Here is an 18,472-nt window from a genome sequence, read left to right as displayed (position 1 = left end):
AGTTATAGAGGCAAGCAAGAGTTAGCTTCCTAGGCATTGCTGTCTCAAAATAATGAAGAGAAATAAAAGGCTCGAAATATAATAAAACTTCCGTGATCAGTTTTTATAAACAAATATGAAGTGGAGGGAAATTTATTCTCTAATTTTTTATGCACTGTCTTTTCAACTCAAATCTCTAGAGATATATGAAGATACAAAATGAAAATAAGGCCAGTTGGGAACTCACTAAATTATATATGGGAATCACTTATACAGAGGAACTTATAAATTGTAGAGACGGGTGGTGTGCTTAAGGGAATAAAGTAAATCCAAGGCTTAGCATCAATCATGAGCCTGTACAAGCAAACCAGACAACTAGTACTGCTCAGCTGTGAGGAGCCTAAGTCCCCTCACAGAGCCTAGGCCAGTTCTAGGAGCTCATGGTGGTTTTGGGAACAGCTGGGATTTAGGCTAGCTAGGGCAAGCTTCACCAGCAATAGATTTTTTTTTTAAAATTCTGCAATAAAATAGAGCACCCATCCAAATTACCTGAATGATGTTTACAAAAGGAAGTAGGTAGTCGGTTCCTAATATTTCAACCCCATCTGTGTTTGATTCCTAATGATGGTACTTTGTAATTCTGTGACACTGAAAAGTTACTTACCTTGTCTGAGCTCCAGGTTTTCAGCTGTAAAATAGATGAGGTGGTGTGAGAATTATGAAGGTAAACTGTGAATCTTTAGCACAGTGTTTGGGATGTTGCAGTTGCTCACTCAGTCAGTACTTACTACTAGTTAGGAATCCTGTCTCTACTGCTGCTGCTCCTGCTGCCATTACCGGTGGTGTAATTCTTACGCGATGGATAGTGCATCATTACATATTACCTCATTTACTCCAAGCTACAGCTCTCTGAGGGGGGTACCATTACCTCCATTTCACAAAGGGGCAGACATCCTAAAATGGTGGAATGATTGTTCTTGCTAATCTAGTTTAGGGATAGGAATGTCACTTTCATTAAAGGGCAAGGGGGTGGGAGTGGGGGTTTCCCTGGTGGCCCAGTGGTAAAGAATCTGCCTGCAATGCAGGAGATACAAGTTTGATCCCTGGTTCAGAAAGATCCCCTGGAGAAGGAAATGGCAACCCAGTCCAGTATTCTTGCCTGGAGAAGACACAGGAGCCTGGTGGGGCCATGGGGTCGTGAGAGTTGGACACAACTGAGTGACTAAACCACCACCACCACCACCACCAAGGAGGTGGGCAGATTTATTCTGCAAACCAAGGTGCCTTCTGTCTGAAAAGATATTTGGTCTCTAAGTGCCCTCCCACTGACTGAGTGAAGAGCAGACTATTTGAAGGTGATGAATCATGAGTTTGTATCTTGGAGACAGCTCCGCCAGCCTTGGATTGCTCGAATCGCATGTACTTTGGCTGTGCCCTTTCAAAGGCCAAAGTCACGTGGGGAGAGCTCCGTGGAGTGCCACAGCCCACTAGAGCGTAACGGTTCCCTGTTTGCTTCCTCTGCAGACCTCCGTGCTGCACATGTGCTCTCTTTTCCACGCATTTATCTTTGCTCAGCTCTGGACCGTATATTGTGAACAAAGTGCCGTAGCTACGAATGTCCAAAGTCAGAATGAATTCAGCTTCACAGCGATCCTGACAGCGCTAGAATTCTGGAGTAGGGTGACCCCCAGCATCCTTCAGCTGATGGCCCATAACAAAGTGGTGAGTTCACAGATGGGTTTCCCCTCTTGGATAGAATCTCAAAACGTGTAAGCCACTCTTAGTCCTCACAATATGTGCTTTTTAAAGACCTCAGTTGTAATAATATGTAAATGGATTGGTGAATTTCTATGTGAAAAACAGAATATTCTACATGCATAATAATTTTGATGAAAAACAAAGCAAACAAGTAAATTCAGTTAAAACAGTGTTTGTTTTCTCTGCCTAGTGGCAAAGGAAACGTGTGTGAAACTTCTACCTTTACAAGGTGTCTTGTTCTATAAAGTCAGAGAGTTAGGAAGGGGTTTTATATTATTTTTGGACTCTAAGGCAGTTTGGGGAAACTGGTCAATTAAGAGCAGACTGACTGTATGGGTTAATTCCACTTAGGGCAAAAAATCTGAAGAGAGTTTCACCTTTTTGAGTTGCCCTCCAAGGACCTAGGCTCCTTAGTCTTCAAACCCAGTTGCATTTTAATGCAGATGGTTTACCTTGTTGGAAAAGATCTGTGGTATGGCTAGCATGGGTCCATATCTTTGAACAAGCTTGGCTTAGTCCAGTAGAGTTAAGATTGGAGGGTATATGGGAGGAATTTCCAAAGGAGTCCTCTAGTTCAGTGTGCTGCTTCGGAGGAGGATTCTCAGCTGGGAAGGCAACATCCAGTGTCTTGGTTATGGGGCGCTTCATCAGCAGAATTCTTACCTGTGAAGGGCAAAGGGCCTGGAAGAACATCATAATGATGATCCCACTGTGCCCAGAAACCCAACAGTTCACTGTCCACAAAGGCATTCTGGAATGGTTTTTGATTGATTGAATAATTAGTCTCAGAAACATTATCTTTTAGTTATCATTGGAAAGGGGAATATCTTTTACTTTCAGTGAAGCACTTTCTTTAGAGAAGCAGATATCATTAAGCAGTTGTGTATGGAGGGAGGTGTTTTAATTCAGCTTAAAGGAAATTTATGTGAAAACCTTAGGGTGTGCAAACAGTTCTGACTACCACATAGATAATTACGTTTATTAGATGGCAGAGTTTGGGACTGAAGAAGCACGTGGAGGTCAAGTTTTCTGTTTTGTGATTTTATAGACAATGAAACTGAGACCTTAAATTTAAACTAGAGATTCAGGGTTTCCTTCTATTGTCACTAGGTTTTTTTTGGTATCGTTAATACCTCTCCTCTAAATCTCTTTTAATATTCAAATGCAGGAAATGGATGTGTTACAGGTGAATCTTGTATAAATCATGTTACAAATGAATTTGAATTAATTTTAAAGTCCAAAAATTTGGTTAAACCATATAAGCCAGTCTGGTAGAATCTCCCCTGGAGTGTTTAAAATCTAGCCATAGGGTTCTCTAATGAGGGATAATCATTTCTATTGTATTTTTGAACTGTTGTAAATATGGCTACCTTGTTCCGTGGAGAACAAAGCCTCAAACACAGATGGTGCAATAAATCAAACAACCTCTCCAAGTGGCAAAACTGTGGTGAAAGCATCAAGATGGAGAAAAGGACTTATGCCCAAGAGTTCTGCAGTTGGAAATGAAGGAAGCAGAAGCTGTTTATCCTCTGGTGTGAATCGCAGCGTGGTACAGATTAGTGAGGTCAATACCTGAATTCTGTTGGCAGCCTGAGTTAGATGAGCAAGGCATGACAATTGCAAAACCTCTGCAGCTTATAAAATCCAGATTCTGGCTGAAGTTTTAGAGATGAATAAATACCATTCCTTGTGATCCTCTCTGGTTGTTGCACAGAAAGTCCTCATGGGCACAGGGCATGGGTTTTTCTGTGGCTGCAGACAGGGAGTGGAATTGATTTTCATATTTGTTGTTTCAGATGGTAGAAATGGTGTGTCTCCATGTGATTAGTTTAATGGAGGCATTGCAAGAATGCAATTCGACAATTTTTGTCAAGGTAGGAAATTCTTCTGATTTTTATAGACCTTTACTTGCTTCTAAAACTGAGATTAAAAATCGCTGTTCTTGTAAGCTGTCCAGTTTGTGATAATTTATTATAGAGCCCTAGGAAACTAAGACCCTAACTCTGCTTCATTGAACTTCCCTTTTCAAACAAGATGCATGAGCAGCGCATTTTTAGGGAAAACTTGACTGTTACCAGAAAACTGCAAGGCAGCTGGTTCAAATGGAATAGATAGGGCTTATCTAGCTTAACAATAGCAAATGTCAACATTATAAGAGAAACTATATGACTGACACTTGAGTGATCATACCTGATTTTAGTTTTTACAGCTTTATTAAAGTATAATTTATAGACTGAACAGTATACACATTTAAAACGTACAATTTATTATCTTTGTATCACATATGTGATGCCCATGAAACCGTCACCAAGTATACAAGGTAATGAATGTAGTCCTCACTCTCTAACGTTTTCTCTTACACATTTATTAGTCTCTGTTCCGCCACTTCCTATACCCCTGCCTCCTCATCCCCAGGCACCTTCTAATCTGCTTTCTGTCATAATAGCTTAGTTTCATATTCTAGAATTTCATATAAATAGATTTATACGGTAGTTAAGCTTCTTTCTCCTTCTTTCATGCAGAATAATTATATTGTGATTAATCCATGTTACATGTATCAGTAGATTATTTATTTTACGTCTGAGTAGTATCCATTATATGGATATAACACATTTCATTTATCCATTTATCAGTTAATGGACATCTGAGCTGTTTCCTAAAGTTTGAGGCTATTAAAAATAAAGCTTGCTCATGTACGTAAGTCTTTGTGTAGCCATAGGCTTTCGTGTGTGTTGGATAAATACTGAGGAGTTGAATTTCTGGGCCATATGATATGTGTATAACTTTTAAAGAAATTGGCAGACTGTTTTTCCAAAGTGATTGTACCCTGTTACATTCACACCAGCAGTATGTATCCAGTGCCTGTACATCTTCATCAACACTTAATGTAGTTAATCTTTAATTTTAGTCATTCTGAGAACTGTGTAGTGGTGCCTGATCATGGTTTTAAATTGCATTTTCCTATTGGCAAATTATCCTTGACATCTTTTTGTGTTCTTATTTGCTATCCATACATCTGCATGGTAAAATATCTTTTAAAATTATTTGCCCATTTAAAAAAAATCAAGTTGTTATTTTTTCTCCTTATTATTGTTCGGATATAAGTCCTTTATCAGATATGTCATTTGGAATGATATTTTTCTGTGTTTGTCTTTTCATTGTCTTCACAGTGACTTTTGAAGAGCAGAAGGTCCTAATTTTGATGAAGTACCATTTATCAAATTTTTCTTTTATTAATTATGCTTTTGGTGGTGTATTTAAGAAAACCTTTGCCTAATCAAAGATAGAGTTTTGTTTGTGTTTTCTCCTAGGTATTATATATGTTTTCTTCTAGGTGTAAGTTTATATTTATGATCCATTTTGAGTTAACTTTTGTATGTGTGTGGTTTGGATTGAGGTACTTTTTATGTGTGTAGATATCCAGTTATTTCAAGATTGTTAAAAATTCTATCCATTGAATTACATTTGCACTTTTGTCAAAAATCAATTGACCATTTATATGTATGGTTCTATTTCCAAATACTCAGTTCAGTTCTATTGATCTGTTTGTCCTCCTTTGACCACACTGTCTAGGTTACTATAGCTTTCTAATGTGCCTTGAAATCATGTAGTGTTAGTCCTCTAAATTTCTACATCTATTTCAAAGTTGTTTTGCCTATTCTAGGTCTGTTGCATTTCTAGATACATTTTAAAATCACTTGTCAATTATTACACAAAGCCTCCTGGGAATGTGGGTTGCATTGAATGTATAGATCACTTGAAGGAGAATTGAGATATTAGCAAATTGAGTTTTCCAGTCTATGAACACAGTATATCACTCTATTTATGTAGGCATTGACTTTTCTCAGCAATATTTTATAATTTTACATATATGGATCTAGAGTATTTTGTTGAATTTATCCCTAAGTGTATTATCCCTAGTAGTTCAGATAGTAAAGCATCTGCCTGCCATGCAGGACACCTGGGTTCAATCCTTGGGTTGGGAAGATCCCCTGGAGAAGGAAATGGCAACCCACTCCAGTGTTCTTGCCTGGAGAATCCCATGCACAGAAGAGCCTGGTGAGCTACAATGCACAGGGTCACGAAGAGTCAGACACAAGTGTGTAATAGTTTTATAGTCTTATAAATAATGTTTTTTGCATTTAAATTTTTATTTTATTGTTACTATTTAGAAATATAACTGATTTATACCTTATATCCTGCAACCTATTAAACTTATCTATTAGTTCTGATAAACTCATTTATTAGTTTTCTTGCAGATTTCATCAGATTTTCTATTTAGACAATTATGTCATGTGCAAATAGAAGCAGTTTTTTTTTATTCTTTTGGATTTTTGTAGTTTTAATTTCTTTTTCTTTTCCTTCTGCCCTGGCTAAATCCTCTAGTAAAAGTTGCAATAGAAGCCATGATAGTTGAAAACCTTGTCTTGTTCCTAATCTTAGGAAGAAAGCATTCATTAAATATAAATGTTAGCTGTTAGTTCTTCATAGATACCTTTGTCAGATTGAACAAGTGTCTCTTCTCTTCCTAGCCTGCTCAGAACTTTTATCAGGAATAGATGTAGGCTTTGTCAAATGCTTTCTCTATGTTTATTGAGATGGTCGTTAAATTTTTCTTTTTTGACTGTTTCAGGGATTGAGGTTTTGAATGTTAAACCAACCTTATATTCCTGGGACAAACCATTTGGTCTTGATGTATTGTTCTCTTATATATTGCTGGATTCTATTTGCTAACTCCTTAAAATAATTTTTTGCATCAGTATTTATGAGGGATCAGTTCCCGGAGTTCACTCAGACTCACGTCCATTGAGTCTGTGATGCCATCCAGCCATCTCATCCTGGGTCGTCCCCTTCTCCTCCTGCCCCCAGTCTCTCCCAGCATCAGAGTCTTTTCCAATGAGTCAACTCTTCGCATGAGGTGGCCAAAGTACTGGAGCTTCAGCTTTAGCATCATTCCTTCCAAAGAAATCCCAGGGTTGATCTCCTTCAGAATGGACTGGTTGGATCTCCTTGCAGTCCAAGGGACTCTCAAGAGTCTTCTCCAACACCACAGTTCAAAAGCATCAATTCTTCGGTGCTCAGCCTTCTTCACAGTCCAACTCTCACATCCATACATGACCACAGGAAAAACCATAGCCTTGACTAGATGGACCTTAGTTGGCAAAGTAATGTCTCTGCTTTTGAATATACTATCTAGGTTGGTCATAACTTTTCTTCCAAGGAGTAAGCGTCTTTTAATTTCATGGCTGCAGTCACCATCTGCAGTGATTTTGGAGCGCCCCCCAAAAAATTTATGAGGGATACTAGACTGTAATTTTCTTTCCTTGTAATAACTATATTTTGGTTTTGGTATCAGAGTAATGATGGCCTTATAGCATAAATTGGAAAGTATTCCTTTTCTGTTTTCTGGAAAAGTTTGTATAGGTTTGGTATTATTTTTTTCCCTTAAGTATTTGGCCATATTCACCAATGGAACTGCTTGGGCTTGGAACTGTCTTTACAGGAGGGTGTTAAACTTCAATTTCTTTAACACATATAGGGCTGTTTAAGTTATCTGCTTATTTGTGAGTGATCTTTGACATTATGTACCTATCAAAGAATTTGTCCATTTCATCACAGTAGTTGATGTTATTGGCATGAACTTATTCAGAGTATTCTCTTATTATACTTTTAATATTTGTAGGATCTTTTGTTATGCCACCTCTTTCATTTCTTGGTAATGGTGATTTGTGATCTCACTTTTTTTTTTTTTTTCTAGTTAGTCTGAATAAAGGTTCATCAATTTTAGTGAGCTTTTGATTTAAAACAGTGACAACAGTAATCAGCTTTTGGTTAGTTTTCACTGATATTCTCTATAATTTTTGTTTCATGGATTTCTGTTTTTATCAATTTCTTTCTTCTATTAGCTTTAAATTTCACTTACCCTTCTTTTTCTTATCTCTTAAGGTAGTAGTGGAATTCACTGATTTGAGATTTTTATTCTTTAATAGCAAGAGATTGCTGCTATGAATTTCCATCTAGGTTGGTTCAACGACATCCTACAATTTGGTAGTTGTGCTCTCATTTTTGTTCAGTTCCAAATACTTTCTATCTTCCCTTTTGCTTTCTTTTTGGATCCATTGCTTATTTAGAAGTATATAATTTAGTTTTTAAATAATTAACGCTTTTCTAGAGATTTTCTGTTCTGGAGTTTTTTAGTTTAATCACACTGTGGTCAGGGAACATAGCTTGTATAATTTGACTCATTTTAAGCTCTTTGAGGCTTGTTTTGTGGCCCAGGATGTTGTCTATCTCGGTAGGTGCTTTGTGTTCACTAGAAAAGAATGTCTTCTGCTGCTGTTGAACAGTTTCTTTGCCAGTTGGTTCAAGCTTCTTGAGAGTGCTGTTCATTGATTTGTTCCTGTCCTTTGCTCTTTTTCTATCTGCTTAGTCTATCGATTATTGAGAAAGGGGTATTGAAATATCTCCCTAATTTATGTTTTCAAATCTACCAGTTTCTGTTTCCCATATTACACAGCTATTATTAGGTGCATAAATGTTTAAGATTGTTTTATTTTAGTCAGTTGAATTTATGAAATAGTTGCCTTTATCTTAGTAATATCTTTGGTAATAATAGAGGCCAGTTTTCTTTTGATGAGTGTTAGGATAGTATACTTTTTTCTATCCTTTAATCTATTTGTGTCTTTATAGTTAAAGTATGTTTCTTATAGGCAGCATAGGGTGTTGCACTTTTAAAAAATCCAATCTGACAATCTCTTTTAATTAGGTCTTTTTAAACCATCTTTACTTAATGTGTTCTGTGATATTATTTGGCTTAAAATATCTTGTTATTTGTTTTCTATATTTCCCATGTGTTCTTTGTCCTTTATTCCCTCTTATTCTACCTTCTTTTTGACTGATTTTTTAGCGATTAAATTTTGGATGTAATTTCCTCTTTTTGGTCTAGTTTCTTAAGGGGAAAGTGAGGTCACTGATTTGAGTACCTTTTTCTATCCGGTGGTCAGTGTCTAGTGCTGTAAGTCTCCTAAGTACTGCTTTAGCTGCTTTCCTCTGAATTTTTATATATTCTCCTCTTCATTCAGTTCAAAATAATTTCTAATTTCCCTTTTGACATCTTTGATCCATGGGTTATTTAAGTGTGTTTTTCAGTTATCTTATTACTTATCTGTCTTAGTTGCTGTTGTTTGAGTGGTTGACTTAGAGTTAATAGTCTACATTTTTAACAACCCAATCTACCTTCAAATAATAATATACCACTTCATATATATAATGAGAATGTACAACAGTACAGTTCCATTTTCAGTCTTTGTGCTGTTATTGTCACCCATTGTACTCCTACATATGTTATAAAGCAAACCACAATTGTTTGTTGTTTGAAACAGTTACCTCTTAAAGCAATTTAAAATTTGTTTTATATTTATTTATATCTGCGATAATTGTCATATTTGTACTTTTCAGTTTTATTTATTCCTTTCTATAGAATTAAACTTCCATCTTCCTTCTGCCCAAATGACTTTCTTTACTACTTGTGTAGTTCTGCTGAAGCTTAATTCGTCCAACTTTTCTATATCTGAGTAAGTCTTTACTTTGCCTTCATTTTTGAAAGTATTTTCACTGGCTCTTGAGTTTAGGTTAAAGTTTTTTTTCCTAGTATTTTAAAGATGCTATTCATCTACTGTCTTCTTGCTTCCATTATTTCTGAAAAGAAATCTTTGTCATTCTTATATATTTTTTTCTATATATAATATGTCTTTTTTCTTGGGCTGCTTTTAAGATTTTTTTTTCCCTTTACCATTGTTGCTAAGCAACTTGAAGATGATATGCCTCGGTGTAGATTTCTTCATGTTTCTTGAGCTTGCGTTTGTTCAGTTTGAAAAAGTATCAGCTATTGTGTCTGTAAGATTTTCTTCTAAACCTCTATTCAACATGCTCAAGTATTTCCTCTACCTTCTTGACTGTATTGAATATAGTTATGATAACTGTTTTAATGTCTTTATTTGCCAGTTCTGTTATCTGTGTCACTTGGGGGTCTTTTCCAGTTGCCTGAGTTTTCTTCTCATTGTGGGACCCATTTCCCTGCTTCTTAGTATGTCTGGTAATTTCTTATTAGATTCTTGACATTTCAAATTTGACTTTTGGGGTGCTATTTTTTATTTCTATAAGTATTTTTTTAAATTCCTATAAGTATTCTTGAGTATATTCTATGATATAGTTAAATTACTTGGAAAGAGTTCTATCCCTTTGAGACTTGATGTTAAGCTTTGTTTAGTGGGATTGGGGCAGCAGTTTGTATAGCGTTACCATTTATTCACTGTTCAGGTAATATCCTTTTGAGTACTTGGTGTTCTAATGATTTGTAAAAACAGAAATCTAATGATTTCCACTTGCAAATGGAAATCATTCCACTCTAACTAGTGGAAACACAAACTATTGCTATGTGATTACAGGCATTTTTCCCTCTAATCTTTTTAGGTTATTTTTTCTTCAGCCTTGAATAGTTTTCTCACATGTGTATACTGGTCAGTATTCAGCTGAAGACTCAAGGGAAACCCTTCACAGATCTTCAGAGAATTAGTTTGTGTGCTCTCTCTTTGTCTTTCTCTCTCTCTCTCTCTCTGAACAACTCTCTCCTTTCCACCGCTCTGTCTTACGAACTTTAGCTCCCTTGGCCTTCCTAGTCTCCGAGCTCCATTTTCTCACCTCAGGAAGACTGCCAGACTGCCTAGGGTCCTCCTCCTTGTGCTACTGCCTGAAAATACTTTCTAGGCAGTGAGTTAGGATAATTGCAGGGCTCTCCTTGTTTGTCTACTCTCCCTCAGTGATCACTATCCTGCATTGTTGACAATTAATGTCTGAAAACCATTGTTTCATATCCTTCACCTGGAATTTTAATTTTGTTTTAGGTGGGAGTGTAAATCTGGTCTTTGTTACTCCATCTTGGCTGAAAGCGGAAGTTACATGACTAATTTTATTTTGAGGACTGGAACAAGCATGGAATGAAATGAATATAATCCAATTTATAATTCTATAATCCAGAATTAGAAATCTTCAATGAATCCCATAGCATAAACTAAGATAAGAGGAAGACTATTACTTTTATTTTGGTGAAAAACAACCTGTTTTTTTAAAACGTCCTTTGGTTTTCCGGATATTGTTTCTGGAGAACAACAACAACAACAACAACAACAAAACCCAACCGATTTTATTATAACATTACAGAGCCCAGAATAAATTATATCTAATTCTAACTGACAGCTTTGTAGGAGCCACTAGCAAAAGGGTACTGAAATGAATCTTATTCAATAAAGTCAATTAGCATTCCTGAAATAGGATGACTGCTGTGTTGTATAATGTTGTCCTTCACAATGAACTTTAACCTGATGCTTTCAGTCAGGCGATTCATAAATAACAGATCTGAAGGCACTGTGCAAGTATGTTTAGAATCTTATGGTCACATGTTACATCAATGGGGAAATAAGAGAGACACTTCTAAAATCAGCCTCAGTGTCCCCCTTGACTCCCTCATACACACTCTTAGCCCCAGGGGCAGCCCTGAGAAAGACATCCACCCAGCAGCAGAGAACTCAGTGTACCCTGGTCCTTAGTCCCTCGGGATTCTTAGCAAGAGAGGTTAGTTCAGGTATTCCCCACATATCAAGAGGCATGCGAGCTTGCTTCCATATTAAATGGGTCAAAAGACAATAAAAGTCTATAGGCATTAGGGCCCTCAGGGCTTGTTTTTGCCCTGCAGATATTAGGGAGGAGGCGATTAGACTTATTTATTCCTGTTTAGGATGTCGACGTGAGCCAGTCCTCTTATATGCCAGAGAGCACAGCCTTATCTGGCAACAACCTTCGTAATCCCACAATTTTATTATGAGGATTGAGGGCAGGGGAGACAAGCGAGTGTGTTATTTTCTGAAAGTTTGATCACAGCTATCAGAAGTCCAATCATAACTTCTGAGACACACCATACTTCATTTCTAAACACAGTAGTTACAGTATAGACAGAGACTTAAATGGCTGCAATATAAACACTGTGTTTAGGAATAAACATCAGTGAAGTCAAATTAGCAAGTTGTATGTATCTATAGAAGGTTGAAGGCTTCCCTGTGGCTCAGATGGTAAATAATCTGCCTGCAATGCGGGGGACCCAGGTTCAATCCCTGGATCAGGAAGATCCCTGGAGAAGGGAATGGCAACCCACTCCAGTATTCTTGCCTGGAGAATCCCTTGGACAGAGAAGCCTGGCAGTCCATGGTGTTGTGAAGAGTTGGACATGACTGGGTGAGTGACACTCTGCTTTCATAGAAGGTTGAAAGCAGAAAAACAGCCAGATTCAGCCTTAGGTAAAGAAGCACAGAGGGGAAACATGATTTATCACTCCGCCAAGTGTATTTTTTAATGATTTGATGAATTAGATGAGACTAGCAACTATAGCCACGACTAGTGAACAGAGAGGGCATTTAAGTGCTATCCCCCATCCCAGCAGGCTCTCCTCTTGGTTCTCTTGTTTTCTTCATTGCCTTGCTGTTCTCTACTTGGCCCAGGCTAACTTTTAACTTCGTCCTCAATACAAAGAGCAAACTAGTCCTCAGACCCTCACAGGTTGTCCCTGCGGACAGCATCCTTCTCCATCCCAGAAGCCACACAGGTCTTACCTGGACCATGGGGGCTGCCTTCACACTGGGCCCTGGGCTCCATTCTCCATGTCTTTCCTCTGGTTTCTAGACTGGTCTCTAGACTGCTGCCACAGTGAGCTTGTTAGAGCACAGTTCTTCTCGTGGTGAACGAGGCTTTCTTCATCAGAAATTGTATTGAGTTTGAAATAAGATCCAAACCTCCTTATGTGGCATCCTAGATCATCTGTGGGTGGATGTTGAGAGGCCCCATCTTGCTCTTCTAAACGTCTTTTTCATGGCTATCTCCTAAGAACTTCACTCTTCAGCGTCTCGTGAACCCCACTGCCTCCTCACCGCTTGGCGTTCTCCTGCCTCTGGGCTTTGCTTCCCTCGTATCAGTTTGCTAGGCTGCTGGGTACTACAGATTGGATGAGTTAAGTAACAGAAATATACTGTCTCATGGTTCTGGAGACAAGAAGTTGTGAGATCAAGGTGATGCCAAGGCTAATTCCTTCTGAGGCTGTGAGGGAGCATCTGTCCCGGCCTCTCCCCTGGCTCGTGGGAATTCGCTAGCCATCTTTCCTTGGCTTGTAGATCTCTGCTTCATCTTCACATGGCATTCTCCCTGTGTCCTTGTCCAGATTTCCCCCTTTCTATAAGAATCCTAGTCATAATCAGAAAAGGAGAAATATTGTATGACGTTCCTTATATGTGGAATCTTAAAAGAAACTATGCAAATGAACTTACATCCAAACCAAAAAGAGACTCACAGATTTAGAGAATGAACTTATGGTTGCTCAGGGAATGGGTGGGACAGAGGGATAGTTAGGGTGTTTGGGATGGACACGTACACACTGCTATATTTTAAATGGATAACCAACAAGTATCTATGGTAGAGCACAGGGAACTCTGCTCAGTGTTATGTGGCAGCCTCGATGGGAGGGGAGTTTGGGGGAGAATGAATGAATCTATGTATGGGTGAGTCCCTTTGCTGTTCACCTGAAACTATCACAACATTGTTAATCGGCTATGCCCGATACAAAATAAAAAGTTTAAAAAAAATGAGATGCATAAAAAAGAATACTAGTCATATTGAATTAGTATTCACCCCTACTCCAGAATGACCTCATTTTAACTCACAGCATCTTCAATGACCCCGTTTCCAAATAAGGTCACATTGGAGGCTGTACGGGCTAAGACTACAACAGCTTCACAAGAGGACACAATTCAGTCCACATCAAATCTGCTCTATTGGAGGAGGGTCAGAAGAAGCATGGAGTGGAATGATATGATGCATTTGAGCTCATTTCAAGATCTGAGCAGTGCTGAAATAAACTAGTATTTCCAAATTTATTAGATCATTGCCTTCTTTCCCCACTGAACTAGAGTTCTGTGGAACACGCTTTGGGAAACATTATGTCCTGTCTCTGACTTCAGGATTTATGAAGCCACCAATGTTGACTTGTGTTCAGAAGAGCTGAAGTATGGTGAGAGACCAAAGCAGAGGAGAGTTGCTACTGGAGGCACTCGGGCGGGGCACCTGTGACCTAGGAAGGGCCTCAGGGCAAATCAGAGACAGCGGAGGGTTTGAGAGTCTCACTCTCGGCCAGAGCAGGGGCCTACTGCTCGCCTGCCAAAGAACCCACACTGTTGAAACCCCTGCCCCAGCTCATCCTTGCTGTGTTTCACAAGTCACAGCCAGGCAACCTCAGGGCTTGTCTTTTTCTATCACTAAAGCATTTTAACTGCTTCTCAGTGATATTTTTTATTTTTGGAATATAATTGCTTTACAATGCTGTGTTAGTTTCTGCTGTACAATAAAGTGAATCAGCTATAAGTATCCATATATCCCCTCCCTCTTGAGCCTACTTCCCATCCCCTGCACTTCTAGGTCATCACAGAGCACCGAGCTGAGCTTTCTATGCTATACAGCAGCTTAACACTAGCCATCTATTTTACACATGGTAGTGTATGGAAGGATTTCCCTGGTGGCACAGTAGTAAGAAATCCACCTGCCAAGCAGAGGACCCACGGTTCCATCCCTGGGTCGGGAAGATCCCCTGGAGAAGGAAACGGCAACCCAATCCAGTATTCTTGCCTAGGCAATCCCATGGACAGAGGAGCCTGGCAGAGGAGTCCATGGTGTCACAAACAGTCAGACATGACTTAGCAACTGGGCACGAGTAAATGAAAACAGAAATGTAGATCCATGGAACCAGATAGAAAGCCCAGAGGGAAACCCACGCACCTATGGTCACCTTATCTTTGACAAACGAGGCAGGAATACACAATGGTGTGAAGTAAGCCAGTGATATTTTCTTAACAACCACAGGCAGACAGCATCACCGTGCTACTTGTAGACACAGTTCTAAAGATCCCATGGAGGAAATGCTATTTCAAGAAAGTGAGGATTTAATTAAATAAATATACATTTAATTTCCCATGCTTGGTAGCTTTCAAGAGACAATCAGTCATTTGCTCTAAAGTGTGTGGTTCAGGCACTCATGGGGTGCTTATTAACCTCCAAATGCCACCAGCTCAGCGGGATTTGGCCTCAGAGACAGTTGTCTGATAGCAGTAACTCTGCAGCTGGGGCCCACATCCTTTTGTCATGTTAAAGGGATTCTGTGTGCTCGCTCTTCCTCTCAGTAAGCACGGCTTATGTGGGAGAATGCAGAACAGTCATAACGGACCTTCTGTGTCTCTCCATACAGCTCATACCTATGTGGTTGCCAATGATTCAGTCAAATATCAAGGTAAGTCACCCCTGGGTGGCCTGGAAGCTAGCTCACTTCCCTCCAAAGAGGCTCATTACATTCGTAGGGCTCCACCATGCTCCACTCACTACCTGTTTGTGGTCCCTGGGGGCCAGTAATGCTGGAGACCCTGTGGACCAGGTAAGGGCCATGTGGCCGAGGTGATGATGAGAGCCGATAGCCTACTGCTCATTGCTGATGAAGGGAGAGGGGGCGGATCCCAGAGCTGGATGAGGCTCTGTTACTGACTAGATAGAATACAGCTGAGAAGCGACTCTGCCTTCAGAGGATACCCTTGGGATCTGGTCCCAGGCATGTCCAGTGCTATCTCCTGGCCGCCAAGTTTGACTTATGTGATGGGAAGAATTATATTAAGAAAAGATAGCACTGAGTGAATGATAGAATTGAACAAGAGGAGACTTGCTCACACCTCTGCTATTTTACATAAGAGGAAACATAGGATCAGAAAGAAAAGTAATTTGGACAGGGCTGCCAGCCAGGAAGCAGAAGACTGAATGTATTTCTCACTGTCAGGCCTCACCTTGAGTGACTCATTGTCACTGTGGGGCCAGACATACTCCGTGGCTGGGAATGTAGTTACTGGGGCCTAGCATTAAGATGGTGGCACTAACCACCCACCCCATCCAAAACTGGGTCCTGTCTAACAGGCACTAGGAGTGTCACAGGAGAAGATGGAAGTCTTTTTGCTGGATCTTCTCTCAGAGTTGGGATGGGATGCTCATGGAAGCAAAGGAAATGACTTCAGGGGGCCCAGACCCCAAGGGAGAAACATAGCTGCCAGCAGTAACCACAGGCTTTGAGTCCTGGTTCATGGCATTGCTGCTGTTGGTGGCCACCGGTAAGCCCAGTGGCTTTGCCGAAACCTCATTGGAACACTAGCTTCTATTGTGAAAACTGCTTAGACTTCCACCCCGAGGCATTCTGCACTGCCCTCCTCCCTGCATGGTGGTCATCTATGGCAATTTGACGTGGCACGGAGTGCTGAGAGGAGGCCAACAGAACTTGATGAAAGGCTAGGAAAGAGAAGAAAAGCTTACAACCCAGCTCCTTCCAGTGCACAAACTTGAGAACAGAAAGACTATAATTGTGATTAAAATGTCCCAAGCACTTACTGTGTACCAAGTTCTGTTCTGATCCCTGTTAACTCATTTATCCTTACAAAAACCCCATCAGGTGAGTGTTACGACCCCTACTTTGTCCATGAGCAAATCCAAACACAGATCCTAAACTTCATTCCCCAAGTTGTTTACAGAGGAGGAGCCAGGATTTGAATCCAGGGAGCCTGGGAGCAAAGCCTGAATGACAGGTGCTCATATGAACAGCTCCTGGGGTCACGTCTAAGTGTCAGCCTGTATGCTGAGGTTGCAGTGCATGAGTCTAGATGGGAAAGGCATCATTTGGGTAGATTTGGGCCAGGTGGGTTCTAAGGACATGGTACCAGCCCACATCCCTTGCCCTGAGCACTGCCACGGTTGAGGGCCGGCCTTCTTCAGGCCAGTCAGTCCCCATGCCACGTATAAGTTCCACCTGCAGAAGTCCAGGCCAGCACTCCCTGGGCGGACAGGGAACCTTAGGAGGGAAGAAACTAAACTGCCCGTTCTTGCCCCTTTCTTGGCAGCACCTATCCGCCGGACTCCAGCTTCGCCTCCAGGCCATTCAGAACAACGTGAACCACCACAGCCTCAGGACGCTGCCGGGCTCCGCCCAGAGCAGCGCCGGCCTGGCCGCCCTGCGGAAGTGGCTGCAGTGCACCCAGTTCAAAATGGCGCAGGTGGAGATCCAGTCCTCAGAAGCGGCCTCTCAGTTTTATCCTCTATGAGCGGACTCCACGGCTCCCAGTGTCAACACTCTGGTTTAGCAATAATGGGTTTCAAAACAAAACAATTCGATCCAAGCAGGTTGGGGAACATATTGGTACTGTACATTCTCTTTCTAGTTTAGTAAAAAGACGTGCAAAGGCCGGAGAGGGCCACAGTGACGCTTTCTTGCTACACATTTCTGATGACTCCTTGGGCTATCTGATTAAGTGTTTCCTTACATTATTTTTTAAAAAACCAAATCATTTTTCTTTAACTAACTTCTATTTTTTTTAAGAAAAAAAAAATAGACTGGTGGGTACTCACAGAAAAGTTGTATAAGTCCCCCTGTTGCTATTTTTGATGATAGAGAATAAATAGGGTTTTTGAAACCTTTGTAGTGTTTTTTCTTAAAATCCACTCTTGGCAATGCAATAAAAAAAAAAAAAAAAAAGAAAAAAAAAACCCGTCACCATAAGCCAGTGACACTTGACTGAAGCTTTTTTGTCATTATCCTGGGAAAAGTGGCAGCTTGCAAGGACCATTACAAAGTGCACTTAGAAATTAGGTGGTTAAACTGTGCCAATTGTTTTCTTTGTTTTCTAATGTCATTTTCCAGGACTGTCCAGTACATTTTGATTATTTTTAAAACTAGGTTTTTCAGCTCATTCGTTCTAGGCTGTACTTTCTTGTATGCTTTATGATGACCACTTTAGTTTTGTGAATAATAAATTTTATTCTTTTGTTAATACTTGTATACAATTCGATTTAAAACTGTAGACTGCATACTGGACCATACAACTCCCCACGCTGGCACAGAACACTGCACCTGGAGCTACATTTCATAAAACAGAATTTTAATAGTGTAAGAGCACCAAGATTTATTAGCACTTATACTTAGCATCTGACTGTGCATTCACAAATGATATTTCTCTTCTCTATCCCTGTAATGCACTGACTAAAAGAAGACTTAATATACATTTAAGCTGTATATTGACATGCTATTAAATGCATTTTTTATTATCTTTGTGAGCCTGGGGTTTTTTAAAATCAGTTTATAGAGCTAGGGTTTAGTTCCTGACAACCATTTCTTCTAAACTTTTAAAATGTATAACTTCTCTCAACAGTAAGTACAATTTTAAGAGGAGAAGACTTTCTTTAACATCATTTGGTGAGAGGAATACCCAATTTATTTGAAGTCCCTTCTCTTGGAGGAACTTTGAGGGCTTGAAACTTTTTTTTTACATTGGTTATGAAGAAGTTTCTCTTTTCTTCTGGGAAGTCTGATGTCTTAATGCTTCTTAGTGGGAAACAAGTCCTCAAATATTTAAGTATTTTGCAGGAGTTCTGGAAAGATAGGGTGTTAGATCTCCATTCTTATGAAAACTTATGGGGAACAAACTTATGGGGAACTTATTCCCTAGAATAAGTGTATAGAAATGATTATTCTTCATATTTTGCTAATGAACTCTTGGAAAAGGCCTTTTCGAGTCAGAATTCTCCTCTGTCCCAGTCGTGCTTGGTTATGCTTCTGTGCACA

At 39.7% G+C, this 18,472-nt stretch overlaps 1 protein-coding gene across 1 annotated transcript in view; it reads left to right on the top strand.

The window, feature by feature from the left end:
- UNC79 (unc-79 homolog, NALCN channel complex subunit) overlaps window positions 1-17,957 on the top strand; it is a 220,807-nt gene extending 202,850 nt beyond the window's left edge. Inside the window, exons 47-50 of the mRNA XM_040256595.1 lie at window positions 1,504-1,701; window positions 3,534-3,611; window positions 15,074-15,115; window positions 16,755-17,957. Of these exons, the coding sequence (XP_040112529.1) occupies window positions 1,504-1,701; window positions 3,534-3,611; window positions 15,074-15,115; window positions 16,755-16,955 (519 nt within the window). The 3' untranslated portion in view covers window positions 16,956-17,957. The remainder of the gene's footprint in view (window positions 1-1,503; window positions 1,702-3,533; window positions 3,612-15,073; window positions 15,116-16,754) is intronic.
- The last annotated feature ends 515 nt before the right edge of the window (window positions 17,958-18,472 follow it).

This window comes from Oryx dammah, unplaced genomic scaffold, assembly GCF_014754425.2.
Source record: "Oryx dammah isolate SB20612 unplaced genomic scaffold, SCBI_Odam_1.1 HiC_scaffold_16, whole genome shotgun sequence".
Lineage (NCBI taxonomy): Eukaryota > Metazoa > Chordata > Mammalia > Artiodactyla > Bovidae > Oryx > Oryx dammah.
The sequence above is the reverse complement of the archived record's forward strand: the minus strand, read 5'-3'. Positions and strand labels throughout refer to the sequence as shown.